Raw genomic sequence first — 20,365 nt, forward strand, 5'->3', positions numbered from 1 at the left:
TATTATAAAATGTAAATTTATATACATATATAAACTATATATAAAAAACTAAGAAGATAATATAGTAATAAAATATATAAAATATGTACACGTATTTTTAAAACATTTAAAATATATATACCTACAAACATATGCGTGTATATATGTATAATAATAATAATAATAATAGTAATATATAATATAATAACAAAAATAACAGCAACTTAATAACAAGAACAATATTACAAACTAATATATAATCTAATTTGTAAAAGCAAATACAATGGACTAAATTTGAATCAAAACAGAATTAAAACACAAAATCAAATTAAAGCAGAGGATGAATTCGCAAAATGCGTGCAACATGGAGGGCCAGAAGGGAAATTAATCCCTCCCTTCCAAAATGTTGTGCAGCATGGGATTAAAATAGAACAGATTTAATATGTCATGGAAAAATTTGAAAACGAAAAAAGCAATGGTTTTGAAATGATGGGAAACATGAAAGGATTAAAAACGAAAATAACCCATCAATGTTTAAAAGTTAAAATCCATTTCATTTGCAGCCAATAAAACTCATTTCAAACCCTAAAAATAACTCTCCTCTGCCACTTTTGAAATTGCCGCAGCTCCTCTCCCTCTATGCCATTTCAGACTCCTTTCACTCCGATAACGACAAAACGGAGAGGTCTCCCGACGACCCTCACGATAGTAAGTCCTCCTTTGCTTATCCTTTTCGTTTTGTTTATTATTATTTTTTAAAAGGAGAAAGAAAAGAAGAAGATAGCAAAATAATAATAAAAAACCAGTAAAATCAAAGAAAAATCGGAAAAAAATAAAATCACCTTTTGAAAAATATTCTTTGTATTCTCAATATTCTCTCTGTTTTCAAATATATTTTACACCGAAAAAAATCCCTCCCCCTTGTTACAGACTTTCATCGGCTTTATATAGCTGATTAAAACTAAAAATCTGAAAAAAAAATCAAAAACCCCACTTCTTTCTGTTATTTGCTGTGCTTGTGTCCCCCTTTTTTGCAGGTTTGGTGACCGTAGAGTGCGCACGATGGGCGCGGAGCGACAAACACGGTGTGCGGGCACTGTTGCGGCGTGCGTGTGGGAGCTGCTGCACCTAGGCTTCTTGCTGGTGTTTTGGGCCATTTTCTGTTGGACTAGGGTTGAAATTGGCTATTGGGTTTTAATTTTATTGGGCCTGCTATTGTATTTTATTATTGATTGGGCAAGGCAAATAATTGGTATTACAGCTGCCCCTCTTTGCTCGTTATCGTGTGACGAGAATGGAGCAAAGACTTAAAAAGACTAATTTTTGCCTGGCCATATGGACCTTAGCATTAGTAGCCTCGTTCCTTCCCTACTGCATCTTCAGAGGTATAGGAACTGGTGTTTCAATCTACTCTACTGTAATGTCAGAGAGATAGGATTCGTACATTGTAGCTTCTCACAAGAACAAAATTTGTTATCTTTAATCTGCTCCACTGCAACTTCAGGAAGATAAGACTTATAGCTTCAACTTGTTCTGCTACAAAATAAATCTGATGCGATCTGCTCTGCTGCAACTTCAAAGAGATGAGATCTGTGGTTTTAATCCACTCCATTGCAACTTCAAGGAGATAGGATTGTTGACTTTAATCTGCTCCAATGCAACTTCAGGGAGGTAAAATCTGCCATCTTCGATTTGCTCCACTACTGCTTAGGGAGATAAGATCTGTAATTTTCAATCTATTCCACTGCTACCCAGGGAGATAGAATTACTGGCTTCAATGTACTCCACTGTAACCTCAGGGAGGTAAAATCCGCCATCTTTGATCTGCTCCACTACTGTTTAGGGAGATAAGATCTGTAAACTTCAATTTGTTCAACTGCAATGTCGGGGAAACCAGATCCGCCGTCGTAGCTTCAATCTGTTCCACTGCACTGCTAAGGAAGTAAGAATTACTGGCCTCAATGTACTCCACTGCAACTTCAGGGAGGTAAAATCCGCCATCTTCGATCTGCTCCACTACTACTTAGGGAGGCAAGATCTATAATCTTCAATCTACTTCGCCGCCAGTATGGGAAGATAAAATATGTATATTCGATCCACTTCGCTACCAATATAGGAAGATAGGACCTACTATCTTTGATCTACTTCACGTCAGTACATGAAGACACGGTCTGTTTTCTTCGACCTACTCCACCACCAGTATGGGGAGACAAGATCTGTTTCTTTGATCTACTTCATGCCAGTACATGAAGACAAGATCTGCTTTCTTTGATCTGCTTCGCCACCAGTATGGGAAGGCAAGATATGTATATTCGATCCACTTCGCTACCAATATAGGAAGACATGACCTACTATCTTTGATCTACTTCACGCCAGTACATGAAGACACGGTCTGTTTTCTTTGACCTACTCCACCACCAGTATGGGGGGACAAGATCTGGTATCTTCGATCTACTTCACGCCAATACATGAAGACAAGATCTTTTGTATTCAACCTACTCCACTGTTGCTTAGGGAGATAAGGCTTCATGATTTCACTGATCTGCTCTCTATAGAACATGACCTGTATGATTTATTTAATGAACCAATTATGCCTAATGATTAGGATGTCATGATCAGAATGAATCAAATGCCCTTAACTAGACATGTATGAATGACATTTGAATGAAAGCAAAATGTCATGAAAATGATATTTTAACGCTTGAGTTATTATTACTCCATGTTTATTAAGGTCTTATCGCTTAATGTACTATAGCGCCTTTATCCTAGGCTAAAGAACCCAATAAGTACTTGACCAAATTGCCCCCCACTGTAAACCTCCAAGTTTGATCCACTGGGATGCAAAAAATTGTACCATCTTTTCCCGTTGTAACCCAAGAGTAAAAGATTTGGCCTTTTCTCAATCCTCTGTTATCACAATACATGAGGTGAAACTTTTTGGTCTCTTACACCATTCCCAGGGTGTTGTACCAAATGCTCATGCACAAATGAAGAAATCTTCTCCAATAACAACTTCCTCTTATTATTCGGTGATCATTGCTTGCTTGTTCATTGAATCTTTGTCACCAACACGATATCTTGCCATTTTGTTAGACAAGAAAATTCAAAGGGATAGTCTTAATTTAGACTCTTCTTTATCATTCCAACCTAGTGCGTTCTAAACAATAGTCCTGTTTGAGGTTCCTATATTATTCAGAAACTTCTAGAGTAATATGCAAAACTTCCCTTGTGAAAGTTTTATTAGTCCATTAATCATTATTCTAATGCAACATGCTTGCAAAAAAGATTATGGATAAGAATAGAGTTGGTTCTGAGAATAGCTTGAAATGAATAAGTTGTGAAAGATAATAAAGATAAATGACAAAGAAATGGATTTAGAAATGTGTATCTTGGAAATGAATGAAGTGTTCCAAGAATAACAAAAATGGTATAAGGATTAGGTGCCCTAGATATCGTAGCTTGAACTTCTCTGTACAAACTTGCTGAAGACCTTTCTGGGTTTGACATGTGTTTAGGAGATCTACCATACTCTATCGATGCCCCAAGATGTCGCATACCCTTTCCTGTTGATTCTGGTATAGCAAGACCACTGTATATCCCATTCTGATCAGTATTTGAGCTGCTCTGATTACTTCATGCCCCATTCTGATCAATATTTGAGCCGCCCTTTTCGGGTTTTCAACTCAAATCCCCTTTGGTCTAAGGCGCCCTTTGCGAGTTTTCACCTTAGCCTCTCCATTTTTACTTTTTCATTTTCATTTTCATCACTTCTTTTTTTCTTTTTTCTTTTTTTTTGGGACTCAAACTGCCATTTGCGGGTTTTTACCTTGGTCTTCTCCTTCTTTAAGCAAAGTATTTCCTGACTGAATCTGAGTTTACAAGACTTTGCAGGTTTATCATCCATCTTACTCAAAATTAAAGCTCTTTTGGAAAAGACCTTCTCTATAACATAAGGTTCTTCCCAATTTGGCATCCATTATAATTTTTGTAGAGTGAGGAGCTTCTTCAGCATTAGGTCGCCATCGTGGAATTCTCTGGGACAAACCTTTTGCTATAGGCTCGCATCATTCATTTCTTGGTATATTTGACCTTGATGAATAGTTTCTAGCCTTTTTCTTCAACTAGGTTTAACTAGTCGTATCGGGATTGGATCCTCATCCTACTTTAGCTCAGCCAAAACTCAAAGAGAAAGAATTTCAACTTCAATGAAAAACGTGATAAACTGGAAAGAGTGGCATTGCCCCGATAGAGTTTTCATTGCACCATTCATGATATTCACCTTGAACATACTGCAAATTTCTGATATCGTGCTGTTGCTCAGATTGCAATGACGGCGCTTAAACCAGGTACATCCTGGTATCACCATGCGAAGGCATCTTTGAATGCTTGAAGTAACCCAACAACGTATTGCTTTTTCGGTCATGCATGTTCCCTCAAGGTCACAGTTTCTATTGTCTCCTCATGAGGTAAAATTTTCTTCCTACTCTACCATCCTTAATAAGTCCAGAAATAAGCTACGATCCATGTCATCTTCAAAGTTGTGAGATCCCTCTAAACACATGTCTCACTCAAAAGGAGATTCTAAATCTGTAGCAGTGTCATTCATGTCATTGATATTTGGGGACACATAATGGGTACCAAAAAATATAAAAAAGAATGTATGAATAATATGAATGAATGAATGAATGATTTGGCAGGAGAAATCCAATAGAATAAAGAAAAAGTAAAGACTGAAAGAACATTTGCTCAAAGATGATTGCAATAATGTATTCATTAAAAATAATAATGTTCAGACCTGAGCCTATTTCACAAAGGAGTACTTATTGCTTCTAGGCTAAAAGCAACAAATGTGTTTTGAACATTACTCTAACAGACTCTAAATAATATAGGGGTTTCCTCTGCAGTCCCATTATTTTTAACAGCTCCCAGGCGAATATTTGACCAGAAAGCATTGCATTCCCTCCATTATCAATCATGATTGGGTAATGGGTTTTCTGCACTTGATGACTCACCAAACTTGACAACACCCATGTCGATGAGTCTTTCAACTTGCTTCTTGAAGGCAATGCAATTCTCAATCGAGTGTCCCGTAATTCTCGCATGGTATTCACATTGCGCGTTCGCATCATACCATTTGGGATACGGAGGTTGTAGAGGCTTCATAGGAAAAGGGGAAATAACATGGGTATCAAACAGATTTTGATACAGTTTCCTATATGGTACTGGAATTGGCGTGAATCGGGGCCTCTCTGTGTTTTGTCCTGTACCAGCTTCCTGTCTCGATAAACCTTGCTGGTTAGCAGCCATTTTTCTTGGCTGACTTACAGTAACTGATTTAGAGTAACCCATGTTGTTCACCTCATCTTCTCTTTTCCTTGAGACTGACCTCTTGTTACTCTCTCCAGCATCGATCTTTCCATTTCTTATGGCATTTTCGATCATCTCGCCATTCATGATTATGTCGGGAAAGTTTTTTGTGGCACTCCCCAACATATATGTAATGAATGGTGCCTTCAGTGTGTTAATGAACATCATAGTTATTTCTTTTTCCAAGAGCGGTGGCTGAACTTGGACTGCGATCTCCCTCCATCTCTGTGCATACTGCCTAAAGCTTTCACTCGGCTTCTTCTCTATGTTTTGAAGGGTGATTCTATCAGGAGCCATGTCTGTTACATGACTATACTGTTTCATGAACGCCTGTGCCAAATCCCTCCATGAACCAATCGTGGTACGACTCAATTGGTTGTACCATTTAGATGTTGCCCCTAAAAGGCTATCCTGGAAACAATGTATCAATAGCTGGTCATTGTTAACGTATCCAGCCATTCGCCTGCAGAACATGGTGATGTGAGCTTCTCGGCAGCTTGTCCCATTGTACTTTTCAAATTCAGGCATCTTAAACTTATGAGGAAGTACTAAATCTGGTACTAAACTCGGCTCTTTTGCGTCAATGCCTCGATAACTCTCAGTGACCTCCATCGCCTTGAACTTCTCCTCGAGCCACCTACACCTTTCCTCTAACTGTTTCGGTAACTCCTCTTTCATTCTTTCCTTCTCAACCACTTCATCAAAGTCAGGAATGACAGAGTTAACAGGATTATTTTCAGGATTAGAACCCGGCCCAGTTTGGAGGTTCGAAATACTAGCCCGAAACTGCTGAGGCATGATAGTGACAGTAGATTTGCGCGGGTATTCAGCTTGGGCTCGTATATGTGGAGGGGTGAAACCTGGAGTGTAAAGAATTTCATCATCATTTCCCTCATCGACATTTGCCATGGGACCCTTTCCTTTATCACTTCCCTTAGTTATCAGTTGGGTTAACTTTGCCACTATATCTTCTTGGGATTCTCGCATCTTCTCAGACATCTCTTGTTTCATCTTGTCTAACCGCTCCTGCATTTGTAGCTGAAGCCGGTCTTGCATCTCCTTCTGGTACTGTTCGAGCTTTTCTAATCTCTGACCCATATCTTTTGTCTTTGCTTGAGTGCCGTATCGATGTTGGGTTGGTTGGTTGGATTCCAGGTTAATTGAGCAATAGTTTTAGTTAATTAGGATCTTTGAATAATCTTTGATGCATATGATGTAATGAAATATGAATGCATGAAATGAATGCATAAAGAGACGTTGATTCTAATTCAATTCCATTTAGAAAACCTTACTAGAGGACAAATTTCTTTACATAAAGCGGATATATATACGGCTTTGCCCTCATACTCGAAGCAAAGACATCTTCTCCTTTTTCATCCAGATGTTAAGATAAACGTCGCGAACTTCCAATGGATATCACTGCTAGCTCCTTCAGCTTGATTCTTGTCGCAATCCGTTGTCTGCCTATCCTCGTAATGCTCATTAGCTTCTTTAAGAAATTTGGAATGTTGAAAGCTCTTAGACAAATCATCTTGAATCCTCGGGCCCCAAAGTAAAGTCACGAATTCTTCCATCGCCCTTCTTGTATTTCTTGGAATATATTCAGGCTGCCGTACTATTTTCCATTTTATCAAGAAACCCATTTTCTTATGATAGGCTTTCTAAATTAGTAATCAAACTTGAATCAACATCTCTTTTCTACAATGCAAATGCAATGCAATCATAACCAAAACAAAACAAAACGGGTTAGTATCGGGTATAAACATTAAATCCAATACAATCAAGAAATAATAAAAACTCCTAGTCAGGTATCTACTAAGGTTTAGAGTAATTCTACCTAGGGTAAGTTCCTAAGGTTCACTATATGCGGTTTGGCTTCTAAGGTAAAGGTACCCGAACCAGCAGATTCCTCGATCTTCACCCATTATAGGCTCATATGGATCAAGTTCAGTTCAGGGGAATACATTTCCCTATGGCTGCACGGAGATGAAAATCTCACGAAGACATAGGTACGGATGTATCCCGGAAGCAGTCCACTACCCTGCACGGAGGTGAAAACCTCACGAAGGACTAGTTTTTCACTCCCACTTAAGGGTAAAATGCAAAATGCAAATGCAAAGTTACCAACATACTATGGTAAAAAAATGAGTATGAAGGGAAATCATGATTTTAAAACCCAAATTTGATTTTCGATCACAAGACAGACAAATAACCAATTTATGGCTCGACTCTCTAGTGTCCCCAGCGGAGTCGCCAAGCTGTCGAAACCGTTTTTTGAAAACAAAAACTTAGTTGTCGACTTTTAAAAAAAATAAAACTGGAGTCGCCACCGATCCTTTTATTAAGGTGTGATCGGCCCACCTTAAAAAAATATTTTGGCCTACGAATTTTGAGAAAACGAGTCCGGGAGTCAGTTACGCACGAGGAAGGGTTAGCACCCTCGTAACGCCCAAAATCGGTACCAAATTGATTATTTGATGTCTTAGTGTCGAAAGTTAAAAAAATTTAAAAATAAGCTTGAATGATGAAATTTGCAAAAGGATAACCAATTGTTCAAGTCATGTAAAGAAATCGGGTCCCAATACGTTAGGGTACGATTCCTCATAATCTCCGAACTTTGAATATCACTTTTATTTTATGCGAAAATCTTCATTTCGAGAAAGTAACAGGCCACACCCAATACGTTAGGGCACAACAAGTTAAGTTCCCAAAAATGATTTTTATACTAATGCATTTTGAATAAAGAATAGTCTCGGTCATTTAAGATTGACAAAGAAAATCAGAACCCAATACGTTAGGGCTCAATTTCCCTCAAAAATCCCAAACCTCAAATAATGCTTTTATTCAAAAAAAAACCTTTAAATCAAGAAAATAACCTTGATGAATGGTTAAAACCAAAAAATATTTTCAAAATGGTATGTTAAAGTTATTATACAATATGATACAGATCCTTTAATTTACAGCATATACGAATAAATATTCGCAAATATATATATACAAATACAATATATCAGTAAAGTTGCAAACATATGTACACATATATCAAACACACATACCAGCATACATCTAAAAAGAGAGAATGGAATATATCAAATAAAACAAATACAAATACATGTGTTGAAAACAAAATAAAAGTATAAAAATACGCATATATATATATTTACAAAGAAAAACAAAACAATATATATAATATATAAATAAACTACGAAAATATATACATGTATGTGAAAATATGTATGAATTATAAAATGGAAAAATGTATATGTATTATAAAATGTAAATTTATATACATATATAAACTATATATAAAAACTAAGAAGATAATATAGTAATAAAATATATAAAATATGTACACGTATTTTAAAACATTTAAAATATATATACCTATATAAAATACAAACATATGCGTGTATATATGTATAATAATAATAATAATAATAATAATAATAATAGTAATATATAATATAATAACAAAAATAACAGCAACTTAATAACAAGAACAATATTACAAACTAATATATAATCTAATTTGTAAAAGCAAATACAATGGACTAAATTTGAATCAAAACAGAATTAAAACACAAAATCAAATTAAAGCAGAGGATGAATTCGCAAAATGCGTGCAACATGGAGGGCCAGAAGGGAAATTAATCCCTCCCTTCCAAAACGTTGTGCAGCATGGGATTAAAATAGAACAGATTTAATATGTCATGGAAAAATTTGAAAACGATAAAAACAATGGTTTTGAAATGATGGGAAACATGAAAGGATTAAAAACGAAAATAACCCATCAATGTTTAAAAGTTAAAATCCATTTCATTTGCAGCCAATAAAACTCATTCAAACCCTAAAAATAACTCTACTCTGCCACTTTTGAAATTGCCGCAGCTCCTCTCCCTCTATGCCATTTCAGACTCCTTTCACTCCGATAACGACAAAACGGAGAGGTCTCCCGACGACCCTCACGATAGTAAGTCCTCCTTTGCTTATCCTTTTCGTTTTGTTTATTATTATTTTTTAAAAGGAGAAAGAAAAGAAGAAGATAGCAAAATAATAATAAAAAACCAGTAAAATCAAAGAAAAATCGGAAAAAAAATAAAATCACCTTTTGAAAAATATTCTTTGTATTCTCAATATTCTCTCTGTTTTCGAATATATTTTACACCGAAAAAAATCCCTCCCCCCCCCTTGTTACAGACTTTCATCAGCTTTATATAGCCGATTAAAACTAAAAATCTGGAAAAAAAAATCAAAAACCCCACTTCTTTCTGTTATTTGCTGTGCTTGTGTCCCCCTTTTTCGCAGGTTTGGTGACCGTGGAGTGCGCGCGACGGGCGCGGAGCGACAAACACGGTGTGCGGGCACTGTTGCGGCGTGCGTGTGGGAGCTGCTGCGCCTAGGCTTCTTGCTGGTGTTTTGGGCCATTTTCTGTTGGACTAGGGTTGAAATTGGCTATTGGGTTTTATTTTTTTTGGGCCTGCTATTGTATTTTATTATTGATTGGGCAGGGCAAATAATTGGTATTACAATATTCTTACATTCTTAATGCCTTTTGGAATAGGAAAAAAGTAACACTACCATATAAAAATGATTTTGATGAAAGAAAATTTTAGACAAAAGTAAGTCCAATACAAATGAACAAAGAAATAGAAGAATTTTGTAAAAAAGAAATACAAGATTTTCTCAATAAAAACTTAATTAGATAGAGCAACTCTCCTTGAATTTGTTTAGCATTTTACGTGATGAAAAATGCAGAACTCAAAAGAGGAACCCCAAGATTAGTCATTAATTACAAACCTCTCAATCAAGCTTTAGAATTAGATACACAATCCTAAATAAAAATACTGATTGCAAAAACTATTCAATGTCAATTTTTTTTTAAATTTGACTTGAACTCGTGATTTTGGGAAAATCAAATAAAAGAAGTTGAAAGATACAAAACGACATTTGTTGTACCATTTGAGCAATACGAATGGAACGTAATACATTTTGGACTAAAAATACTCCATCTAAATTCATAAAAATTATGAATGATATTTTTAATCCATATTCCCAATTTACAATAGTATACATTGAAGATGTATTAATGTTTTTTGATAATTTCGAAAAACACTTCAAACACTTATCCATTTTTGTCAAAGTTATAAAAAACAATAGTTTAGTAGTATCTAAATCCAAGATTAGTTTGTTTCAAACCAGAGTAAGGTTTTTAGGTCATTATGTTACCCAAGGGATCATTACTCCAACAGAAAGATCTATAAAATTTTCCAGCAAATTTCCAAATCAAATCCTTGATAAAGTCCAACTACAAAGGCTCTTAAGTAGCCTCAATTATGTCATAGATTTTTATCCCGATTTTAGAAAATTATGTAAGCCCTTGTATAAAAAGCTCAATAAGAATCCACAACCTTACAAATGTTCACACTTAGCTGATCCAATCGCCCCCAAAATAGTAGAAACAAATGCTTCTGAGATAGGGTATAGTAGGATTTTAAAACAAGTCAAATGAGGAAAAGAACAAACAATCCACTTTACATCTTGACACTGAATCAACTCACCAAAATTATAGTACAATTAAAAAAAATTATCAATTGTTTTATGTATTACAAAATTTCAAAGTGATTTATTAAATCAATTTTTTTTTTTACAAATTGATTGCAAATCAACAAAAAGAGTTTTACAAAAAAATGATCAAAATATTGTCTCAAAACAAATTTTTACAATATGACAAGCAATTTTAAGTATATTTGATTTTGAAATTAAATATATCAAAAGAGAAACTAATTTTTTGCTTGATTTTCTCACAAAAGAATTCCTTCAAATATAACCCAAAACTCGAAGACAAAGGAAAAGAAAAAGTAGAAGAATCTTCCTAAAAAAAATCCTCAAAACCCATCATATCATAGTATGAAATTTGCCTACAAGAAGAAAATGAGGGATCATCATCCTCATCAAGAATCTCTAATAATGCATCCCTCCAAGATGCACAAGATCCAAATGAAATTAGTTCGCAAATAAAAAAAATGGATTGAGTCTCTCTTTCAATTCCCAGAAGTGGCATTAGCTATAGCCCAATCCAAAGAGGAAACTCCTCTCTAACAAATTGTTGTTGAAGCAATCAAGATTTTAAAAAATAGAGAGATAGTTTTACACAAACCAAAATCTCTCAAAAATATTTCAAAAGAAACATCTCTTCAAGAGATTTTTCCAAAAGAAGTACCATCTTCACAAACTGTTGCACAAAAATCCTTACAATATTTTACAAAAAATGATTTGAAAATTTTTTCGCAATCCGTTTCTTTTCAAAATTGTGTATTTCTTAGATTTTCTTTCCTGGAATTATGGTTATGAACAAGATCAATACATGAGAATCTCATTGTTAGTTCGAAATTTCAGAAAGAAATTGTGAGACAAATTCAATGATGAAAAAAAATGATTCCAAGTATTTGTATGATCTTTTCAACAAAAACCCAAGGTTATGCAAATTCGTTGCCCCAAATCAAACTACTACAAAGTTCTTTCAAGCCAAATCAACTACCAACACAATGTTGGCTTAGGCCAAAGAAGTATTGTTTTGCAACCTTTAGAAAATTCCCAGCAAAGCAAAGACAAAGATGAACAAGGGTGATTCATTACAAAACAAAGACAAAGATGAACATGAGTGAACAAGAGTGATTCCCTGCAAAAGATGGAGAACAATAGTAAAGATTCTCTGCAAAGAAAAGACGGAGATTAGTAATAAAGATTCTCTGCAAAAAAAAAAAGACATAGATCAACAGTAAAGGTTCTATGCAAAGAAAAGACGGAAAACAATAGTAAAGATTTTCTGTAAAAGTTTTGTAATCAGAAAATATATTCTATGCGATTGTAATTATAGTCTAGAAAATAGTAATTGTATAATCCTTGTAATAATGTAAGGGATCAGATTCCCCAAAGAAAGACGTTGTAAAGAGGTAAGAACCCTCCATAAAAAGCTCTAAGTTTTATAATGAAAGGCACAACTTTGAATACGATTCAATACACGACCCAAAATACGACTCAAAATCCTTTGAGACAAATTTTTCCAAAATTTTCTAACTTTCAAAAATTTAAGTTTTTGTTTTTCAAAAATTTAAGTAAATCAAAATTAAATTTAAAAATTTCGAGGTTTTTTTTTCAAAAATTTAAATTTATAACAAATCAATTTTAAGTTTTCAAAAAAATTAAGATTTAAATTATTATTTTCATACACTTCCATCCGATCCTCAGATCCTCGGGACTGGTCTACATATATATATTTAATATTTATTTTATATATTTTAATTTTGACATAATGATTTATTTAGCCCTACAACTTTATAAAAAAAATATCTTTAACTCTCTATTTAATTTTCGTCATTTTTAGCTTTTAAACTTGGGTAATTTATCAAATTTCCACCAAAGCCATAATTGATTGAAGAGAAAGAAAGGGAATATTTTGGGTTTCTCTAGTGAAATAAGATAAAAAAGTATAGGCAAAAGACTGTAGTGACTTTGGTGATGAATATGAGAAGCTTTTTATCTGGGTTTGTTTGGAATTTAAATGTTATACTTGATTTAATGACGAAGAAAAAAAAGATTTGGGTTTCTTGAAAAAAAATTCTTTTTTGCATTTGTTTTACTAGTTTATCATTGTAAGATGATATGAGATTGAAGGATTTTTCACCTAAATAATATTTTTTTAAAAATACTGAAATGGTATGTTTCAAAAATTATGTACCAAAATGGTACATTCAATGGGGTGGAGGGTGGTGCATAGGCGGCACCACCCTGGTATTCTGATAAAATTTTCATGAAAACAAAAATAAAAAATAAAAAAATGGTGGAGGCAGCTTAATAGGCGACACACTAGGTCAAATACAGGTCGTATACGGTAAAAATCAGACCCAAAACCCGAACCGCTGTCAAAGATGGGACAGCACACTGGGTCACGCCTAGGGAAGAGGCGACACCCAGTGGTCACGGAATCGGCACAGGCAGCACCTAGGTCACGCCTCTGGCAGAGGCGACACCACCGGTGTCAGGTGGTGGGTGGGATGGGACGGGTCATGCAGGCAGTGTGTTTGATATGTGTGTTTGGGGACCTTATAATGGTCCTCAATGCTTATTTTTTACCGAAAGAGAGAATTTTTGAAGAAAGAAAAGAAGAGAAGAAGAAGGAGAGGACGGGTAGGGAAGGGAAGGGAAAAAGGAAGAAAAAAATAGGAGAATGGAGAGAGGGAAGGAGAAAGAGAAGGAAAAACAATAAATAGAAAAGGAAATGAGAGTTTGTTGTTTAGGGAAGATTAGGTGTTTAAGAAAATGTAATTTTTTTGTTATAATTAATGGATTAATGTTAATTTAATTTGTTTATGTTGTTATTATTGTTGATTTAATTTGGATTTAATTTTTAATTTTATTTTTGTAAGGTATTATTTGGTTAAAAAGAGCCATTAAGGTATGTTTGTATTTATTTTATATTTTCATTCATTAATAATTTATTTTAATGTTTATCGAAGTAAAAAAATCCTATATATGTTATGTACAAAGAATGTTTTATTTTTTTATGTAATTTATTTGTTGTGTGTGTTTTAGGTTGATTAGATTTATTTTTTATGTAATTTATTTGGCATGTTATTTTGATTATTTTAATATTTTTTTTTATTTTTTATGTAGGTAAAAGATGAGACCATTGATATGGAATTTAGAATTTGGAATTTATGAGATAAATTAGGAATTAGTTTATATGTTCTAATTTTTTAAGATTTTATAATTGAGAATAAGAGTTTATGTTTTTAAATTTTATTTTATGTTTTTTATAAATATTATAAATGAAATTTTTTTTGAAGTTCTATGCAAAAAAAAATTATATTTTTTGACAATAATTAAGTTGGCATGTTATTATATATATTATATTTTAAACCAATACATTTTACTTATTGTCATTTTAAAATAATAATAAAAATATTCATATTTATTATGTATCGCTTATGTTATGTTTTTGTTATATTTTTTATTGGCATGTTATTTTTATTATTTTAATATAAATTTTTTTTATGTAAGTAAAAGATTAAACAATTGAGATGGAATTTGTGAATGGAACCATTGAGTTGGAATTTATAAGATATATTTATTTTGTTAATGTAGTATAGCAAAAAAATATGATGTGGACAAAACTATTTGATATTTTTTTGTAATTAAAAGCAATATATAAAATTTAGGTATTTTGATAAATATTTAAAATCCATCAAACTTTGAAATTAATAACCGAAACTTGTTTTGAAATTGTAGGTATTGCAATGGGTTCATTAATTAAGAACGATAGTCACATATCAAACACAGTTAATAATATGGTAATATATTGTTATTTGTTAATCACTGGTTCCCTTGAAAAAAGATCTACGTAATTTACAGAAATAAATTATGTTACTATAACTATTTTCTGTAATTTAATACTGTCAGGGCTCGTACCGCGCATTAAGGGGTCGGGTGAATGGTTTAGGATATTTCTCGGATGAACGACTGATGGCATACTTGGAGTTAGCTGGATTCGAGTTAGCAGCATTGATCCGGATGTTTGATTTGCGGTACGATTTAATATCTGCATTGGTCGAGCGTTGGCGCCCAAAGACTCACACTTTTCATTTACCGTGTGGGGAGTGCACTGTCACTCTGGAGGATGTTGCATTGCAACTTGGGCTCCCAATCAACGGGAGTGCCGTAACGGGTGTAAGTACGATAGCTGAGCCGGCTGCCCTTTGTTATAACCTACTAGAAGTCTCGTTCGACGATGCTGAGTCCAAATTTACGAGTTTGAGATTTTCATGGCTGAAAGCCAATTTTGAACATTTATCAATTAATGCCACTGAGCAGGAGGTGATGTGCGCAGCTTGAGCGTACATTATGCATATTATAAGGGGTGTACTGATGCCGGATGCGAACAACAACAGGGTTCATTTGATGTATTTACCCATATTAGTTGATTTGCAGATGTTCGCTCATATAGTTGGGGTTCCGTAGTTCTGGCTATGTTGTACCGTGAGCTTTGTCGGACGACAAAGCCTAATGCCAGGTCCCATCTACTTGCACAAACGGCTTGTAGTGGGGAAATGCGCGTACACATGGATTAAACGTCCAGAACATCCAATGGAAATTTTTTTTTCTCGGTTGTAGTTGGTCATCCAGACCGTAATAAGGTCTTGTCTGTAACTCAATGATAGTCCCCGATACGTACTCCCGCATAACGACTATCCATCCCTGTAGCTCATTATACGACGCATCGAAATCCCCGTACAATTGCTCTATTGCCATCTGTTTAGCTATCCACGCCTTTCGATATGATACTCGATACTAGAATCGTGCCTTCATTTCGGCAGTCAGTACCGAAACTTTAATGGCCGGCATGTCCTTCACCATTGGCATGATACACGTACATATATTTTTGGAATCAAGTTTTTGATGATCTTCTGTCATACGTGTTGGTATGCATGTGTGAGGCCCAACAAATTTTCGTATCTCACACATCTACGAATTTTGAATAAATACAGCTTGTACCCACCAATTGCAACCTTTTGTCGACTTCCAACACCTCAAAATATATAATGTCGGTTTAGACACTGCGACTTTGTAGTCCACTAATATATTCATGTTATACCGCTTAATAGCAAATACACACTCTTCCTTACTTTCGAATCTCTGGCCTACGAACAACTCTTCAGGATCAAAATTTACGGCTAACCAGTGAGCAGGTAGTATTTCAGGGTACTCTGGGAACTCAGATACGTGGTCGCGTCGGGGTCTATGAGCGACATGTGTGGTCCAGGATTATTGTGTATCACAATACGTCGAATCTGGTTCCCGACTAAAGACACGTTAATGTTTCCATTGTCATTCACGTCTTCGTCGTCAATATCATCGGGGACCTCGTCCACATCAGGATCACTATCACTATCGACCTCTTGATCACAAGGATCACTACTATTGTATCCATCATCACCAACCACATCAATATCGGGTGCAACATTAAGATTGATATCGATCTCGCATATAGTTGATTCACTATCAACGTATGATATTGGAGCCACTATACACAGTTCTTGAGCTCCATGTTTTTCACCATATGCAGTGAGATTTTCAGTTGGCTCAACACCAGCTAACTCAGCAAATAAGTGAATCGGTGCATTTTGGTCACTTCGATTCCAACAATAAAGAGTGATTATTGTCTCTACGTCTTCATCGTCTACAAGTTCCATTCAATTAATTTGATGGGATCTATCGAAATTGGAAACTTGTAGAAAAGTTTCGAGATCCTTCTCCCACAACGTCTAAGAATTTTTGCGCTAATCCTTTCATTCATATCATCGAACGAGGCATTTCGATTAAATCTTATTGCTATTTGTTGCTGAAATTCAAATATACATTCAACGGTAGTTGTCAAGATGATTCCATCGAAATAAACGCATATGAAAAACTGATTATCCATCTTCAATACTCAATCTGTTAAAAAATAATCAAAAATTCTCAAAACAATTTCAAACAACATAAAAATACTTGCATAAAAAATTTAATGAATAAAAAGAGACCATTTCTAACAATATCAAACTTATTGTCATTTCTAACAATATATATGACAAAAATATTTTTAGTATTTATCTATTTTTTTCCTGTTGTTAACACTAACTAACAATTACTTTATAATAGTTACTAACATAAAAACTTTCAAATATATTAAAAAATTTTAAAACATAACATTCACAATAAACATGCCATTAATCTAAACACAAAACTTACTAACAAATCACAATGAACAAAATAACTTTAAAACAAAACATAAAAATAACACTAAACAAACTATATAATACTAACAAAATAATTTTTTCTTATCATAATCTATTATATTTGAAAATAACAATAAAAATAATAATACATTTTCTTTCTTTTCTTTTCTTTCTATCTTCTCTTCCCCCTCTCTTGTTCTGCTATTTTTTTTAAACCGATGCTTTAAAATAAGTCGGATGGGGGAGTGTGGGGAGGGGGGAAATACTAGGTGTGTTGCCTATCATATAGGCACCACCATTACTGCCTATCAGATAAGGGTCACTAGTGTCGCCTATCAGATAGGCACCATACCTCCATACCCCTTTCGTATTTTTATACCCCTTATATACCAGAATGGAAAAATGGTGTCGCCTATCACTTTGGCACCACTACTAAAATATTATTATTTTTAACTAAATTCTGTCATAATCTAGGGTGGTGCCGCCTATGCACCATCCTCCACCCCTTTGAATGTACCATTTTGGTATATAATTTTTAGAACATATCATTTACGTTTTTTTTAATATTATATAAATAAAAAACCGAGATTGAATTTTAGAATTAAAAAAATATATTTTGATTTTGATGTAAACATAACTGATGATGATGATGGAGATGATAATAGAAGTTGGGTTTGTTGCTTGGCTGGGTTTTCATTAGTTGTAAGTTTGATTTCTACCTTAGTCAATGTTAATGATTCATGCTATTAATCGCAAATCTTTTAAGGTAAAATATCAATTAATCACAAATTTTAAATTTAAGGTAAATGAAGCAATTAAACATAATATTTAAAATTTTGTTTCCAAGAGAACTGATTAATTTAATTTTTGTAGTTTAAAATTTTAATTTATAATTTTTTTATGATTTTAAATATTTTTATTATTTAAATTATTGAAGATATATTATGACATCATCATTGTCATGTATTGAAGTCTAAAAATGATGTGTCTTGAATTTAACATTATTATAATAAAATAAAATAAAACTTTTGGCGCAATAAAAATTTAGATATTTTTTAGGTGACAAATTTAAATGATAAATTCTTATAAAGAATAATTTTAATGGAGAAAAGTAGACCTGTTCATGAGTTGGGTGACTCGGCTCGGCCTGAAGGCCTGCTCGAAATGTGAGAGGATTTGAGTAAAAATATAGATCCGAAAAATAGGCTTGGACAAAAAAATATGGCCCATTTAAAAAACGGGTCATGCCTCAGATAAGTTATTTTTGGTCTTGGCCCGGCCCAAATTCACTAAATGAAAAAAAAATATCTACTATCTTTTTATTTTTAATGCTATTTTCTTGTTGTTTTCTCCTTATTTTGCTACTATTTTACTATTGTGTTGCTATTATTTTATTGTTATTGTTTGAATATTGTATAAAACTTATTTTATTGTTAATTTTGTTATTATTTTATACTAGAGGTGATCATGGGTTGGGCTACTCGGCCCAGCCCGATGACCTGTCCGAAAAATGAGAGAGTTCGGGTAAAATATAGGCCCGAAATATGAGTTTGGGAAAAAACGAGGCCTGTTTAGAAAACAGACCGGGCCTCGAGTAAAATTTTTTGGTCCCGTCCCGGCCCTAATTATATATTAAATATATATTTTTTATTTTTAATCAAATATATTTTTTAAAATTTAATATGCTATTTTCTTTTTAAAATATACTATTTTGGTGTTGTAAAATTTAATATGGGCCGGGCCGAGCCGGGCTCAGGCTTATCAATTTTCTTTTGGGCCGAGTTTGGACAAATTTTTAGGTCTATATTCCAGGCTGAGTCGAGCCCGAGCCTAGAAAACGGGCCTAAAATTTTATCTTGGCCACCTCTATTTTAGACGCATTTGTTAAATTTGTTATTATTTTAGAAACATTTGCTTGTTAAGTTGTACCTATCTTAGTGTTATTTAAGTATATATATTTTTTAAAATTTTTTTTTTAATTTGTTAAGAAATATTTATTTTGATGCTTTTAATATTTTTGATGTATTATATATATTTAAAAATTATATAAAAATAATTTCGAGTTAGATTTGAGTAAAATTTCGAGCTTATTTTTTAAACTTGGGCCTAATAAGCAGGCTTAAATTTTTAATTAGGTCCCACCCGAATTCAACCCAACTCATAATTACACCTCTAGAGAAAAGTACAATGAGATGACCTTCGTGGCTACCTGTCTATCTCCCGAAAGCAAGTGGTGGAGAAAATTCTGTTAAAGAAATGGGAAGAAAAATTAATGAAGACAGACAGTAACATTAATTGCAAGACGTGTCCTAGCATTGAATTGCGAAATTACAAAAAATAAAATAAAATAAAATGTGAGGTTTATCATGAAAATCGTGGCTTGTATTTAAGCTTAAAATTAGAGTTGAGTAAAACTCGATTTGATTTGAAAAAATTAAAAAAATTTAAATTTCGAATGAAACGAATCGAGTTATTCGAGTTAATCGAGTTATTCGAATCAACTCGAATTTTTGTTTTCAAATTTCGAGTTCGAATCGAGTTGAATTTTCGAATTCGAATAACTCGAATAATTTGAATATCAAACTATAATATTTTACATTTTTACCCCAAACTCTCAAATCTTTTTACTTTTCCCTCAAAAGTTTTACTCCTTCCCACTTTCCCCCCAAAACTTTTACTCCCCTCCCCTTCCAACCCCCCAATCTACCCAAAATCCATTTCCCACCAAAATTTTACTCTCTCATTTACTTTTTCTCAAAATTTTACTCTCCAAAACCCTCAAAACCTTTTATTTTCCCCCAAAATTTTTACTTCCTCCCACTTTTCCCCTAAAACTTTTATTCCCTTCCCATCTCACCTCTCATCTACCCCAAACCCTCCCCGCTCCAATTTTTTTTTAATATTTTCCCTCCAAAATTTTACTCCCCCTATTTACTTTTCCTCAAACTTCTATTCCCCAAAACTTTTTATTTTCCTCCAAAACTTTTACTTCTCACCCTTTACTCTCAAATAAAAAATCAAAATTATCCAAAAAAATCACTAAACATAAATAGTAATAATTTTATTTATATCTATTATTTATATTATTAAATTAAATTTCACATTTTATATTATTTATATTATTGAATTATTTAGTCATATTGAATATTTATATTAAAATTGAATTATTAATTATGCCATAAAATATTCGTGTTAAAATTTTATATTGGTATCAATTTCACATTTTATTTTTAAAATAACTTTTA

At 33.5% G+C, this 20,365-nt stretch overlaps 1 protein-coding gene and 1 long non-coding RNA gene across 2 annotated transcripts; one reads left to right on the forward strand and one right to left on the reverse strand.

The window, feature by feature from the left end:
* Positions 1 to 4,794: 4,794 nt before the first annotated feature.
* LOC121222168 (uncharacterized) lies at positions 4,795 to 9,658 on the reverse strand. Its single transcript, XM_041102176.1, has 2 exons — positions 9,452 to 9,658; positions 4,795 to 7,044 (listed from the first exon to the last, which is right to left on the reverse strand). The coding sequence occupies exon 2, from the start codon at positions 6,442 to 6,444 to the stop codon at positions 4,948 to 4,950; it is 1,497 nt and encodes a 498-aa protein (XP_040958110.1). The 5' UTR covers positions 6,445 to 7,044; positions 9,452 to 9,658; the 3' UTR covers positions 4,795 to 4,947.
* On the forward strand, positions 8,795 to 9,885 carry LOC107914560 (uncharacterized). The gene is made up of 2 exons (XR_001688924.2): positions 8,795 to 9,316; positions 9,652 to 9,885. It is a non-coding gene; the product is annotated as an uncharacterized lncRNA (long non-coding RNA).
* Positions 9,886 to 20,365: the final 10,480 nt, after the last annotated feature.

This window comes from Gossypium hirsutum, chromosome D10, assembly GCF_007990345.1.
Source record: "Gossypium hirsutum isolate 1008001.06 chromosome D10, Gossypium_hirsutum_v2.1, whole genome shotgun sequence".
Lineage (NCBI taxonomy): Eukaryota > Viridiplantae > Streptophyta > Magnoliopsida > Malvales > Malvaceae > Gossypium > Gossypium hirsutum.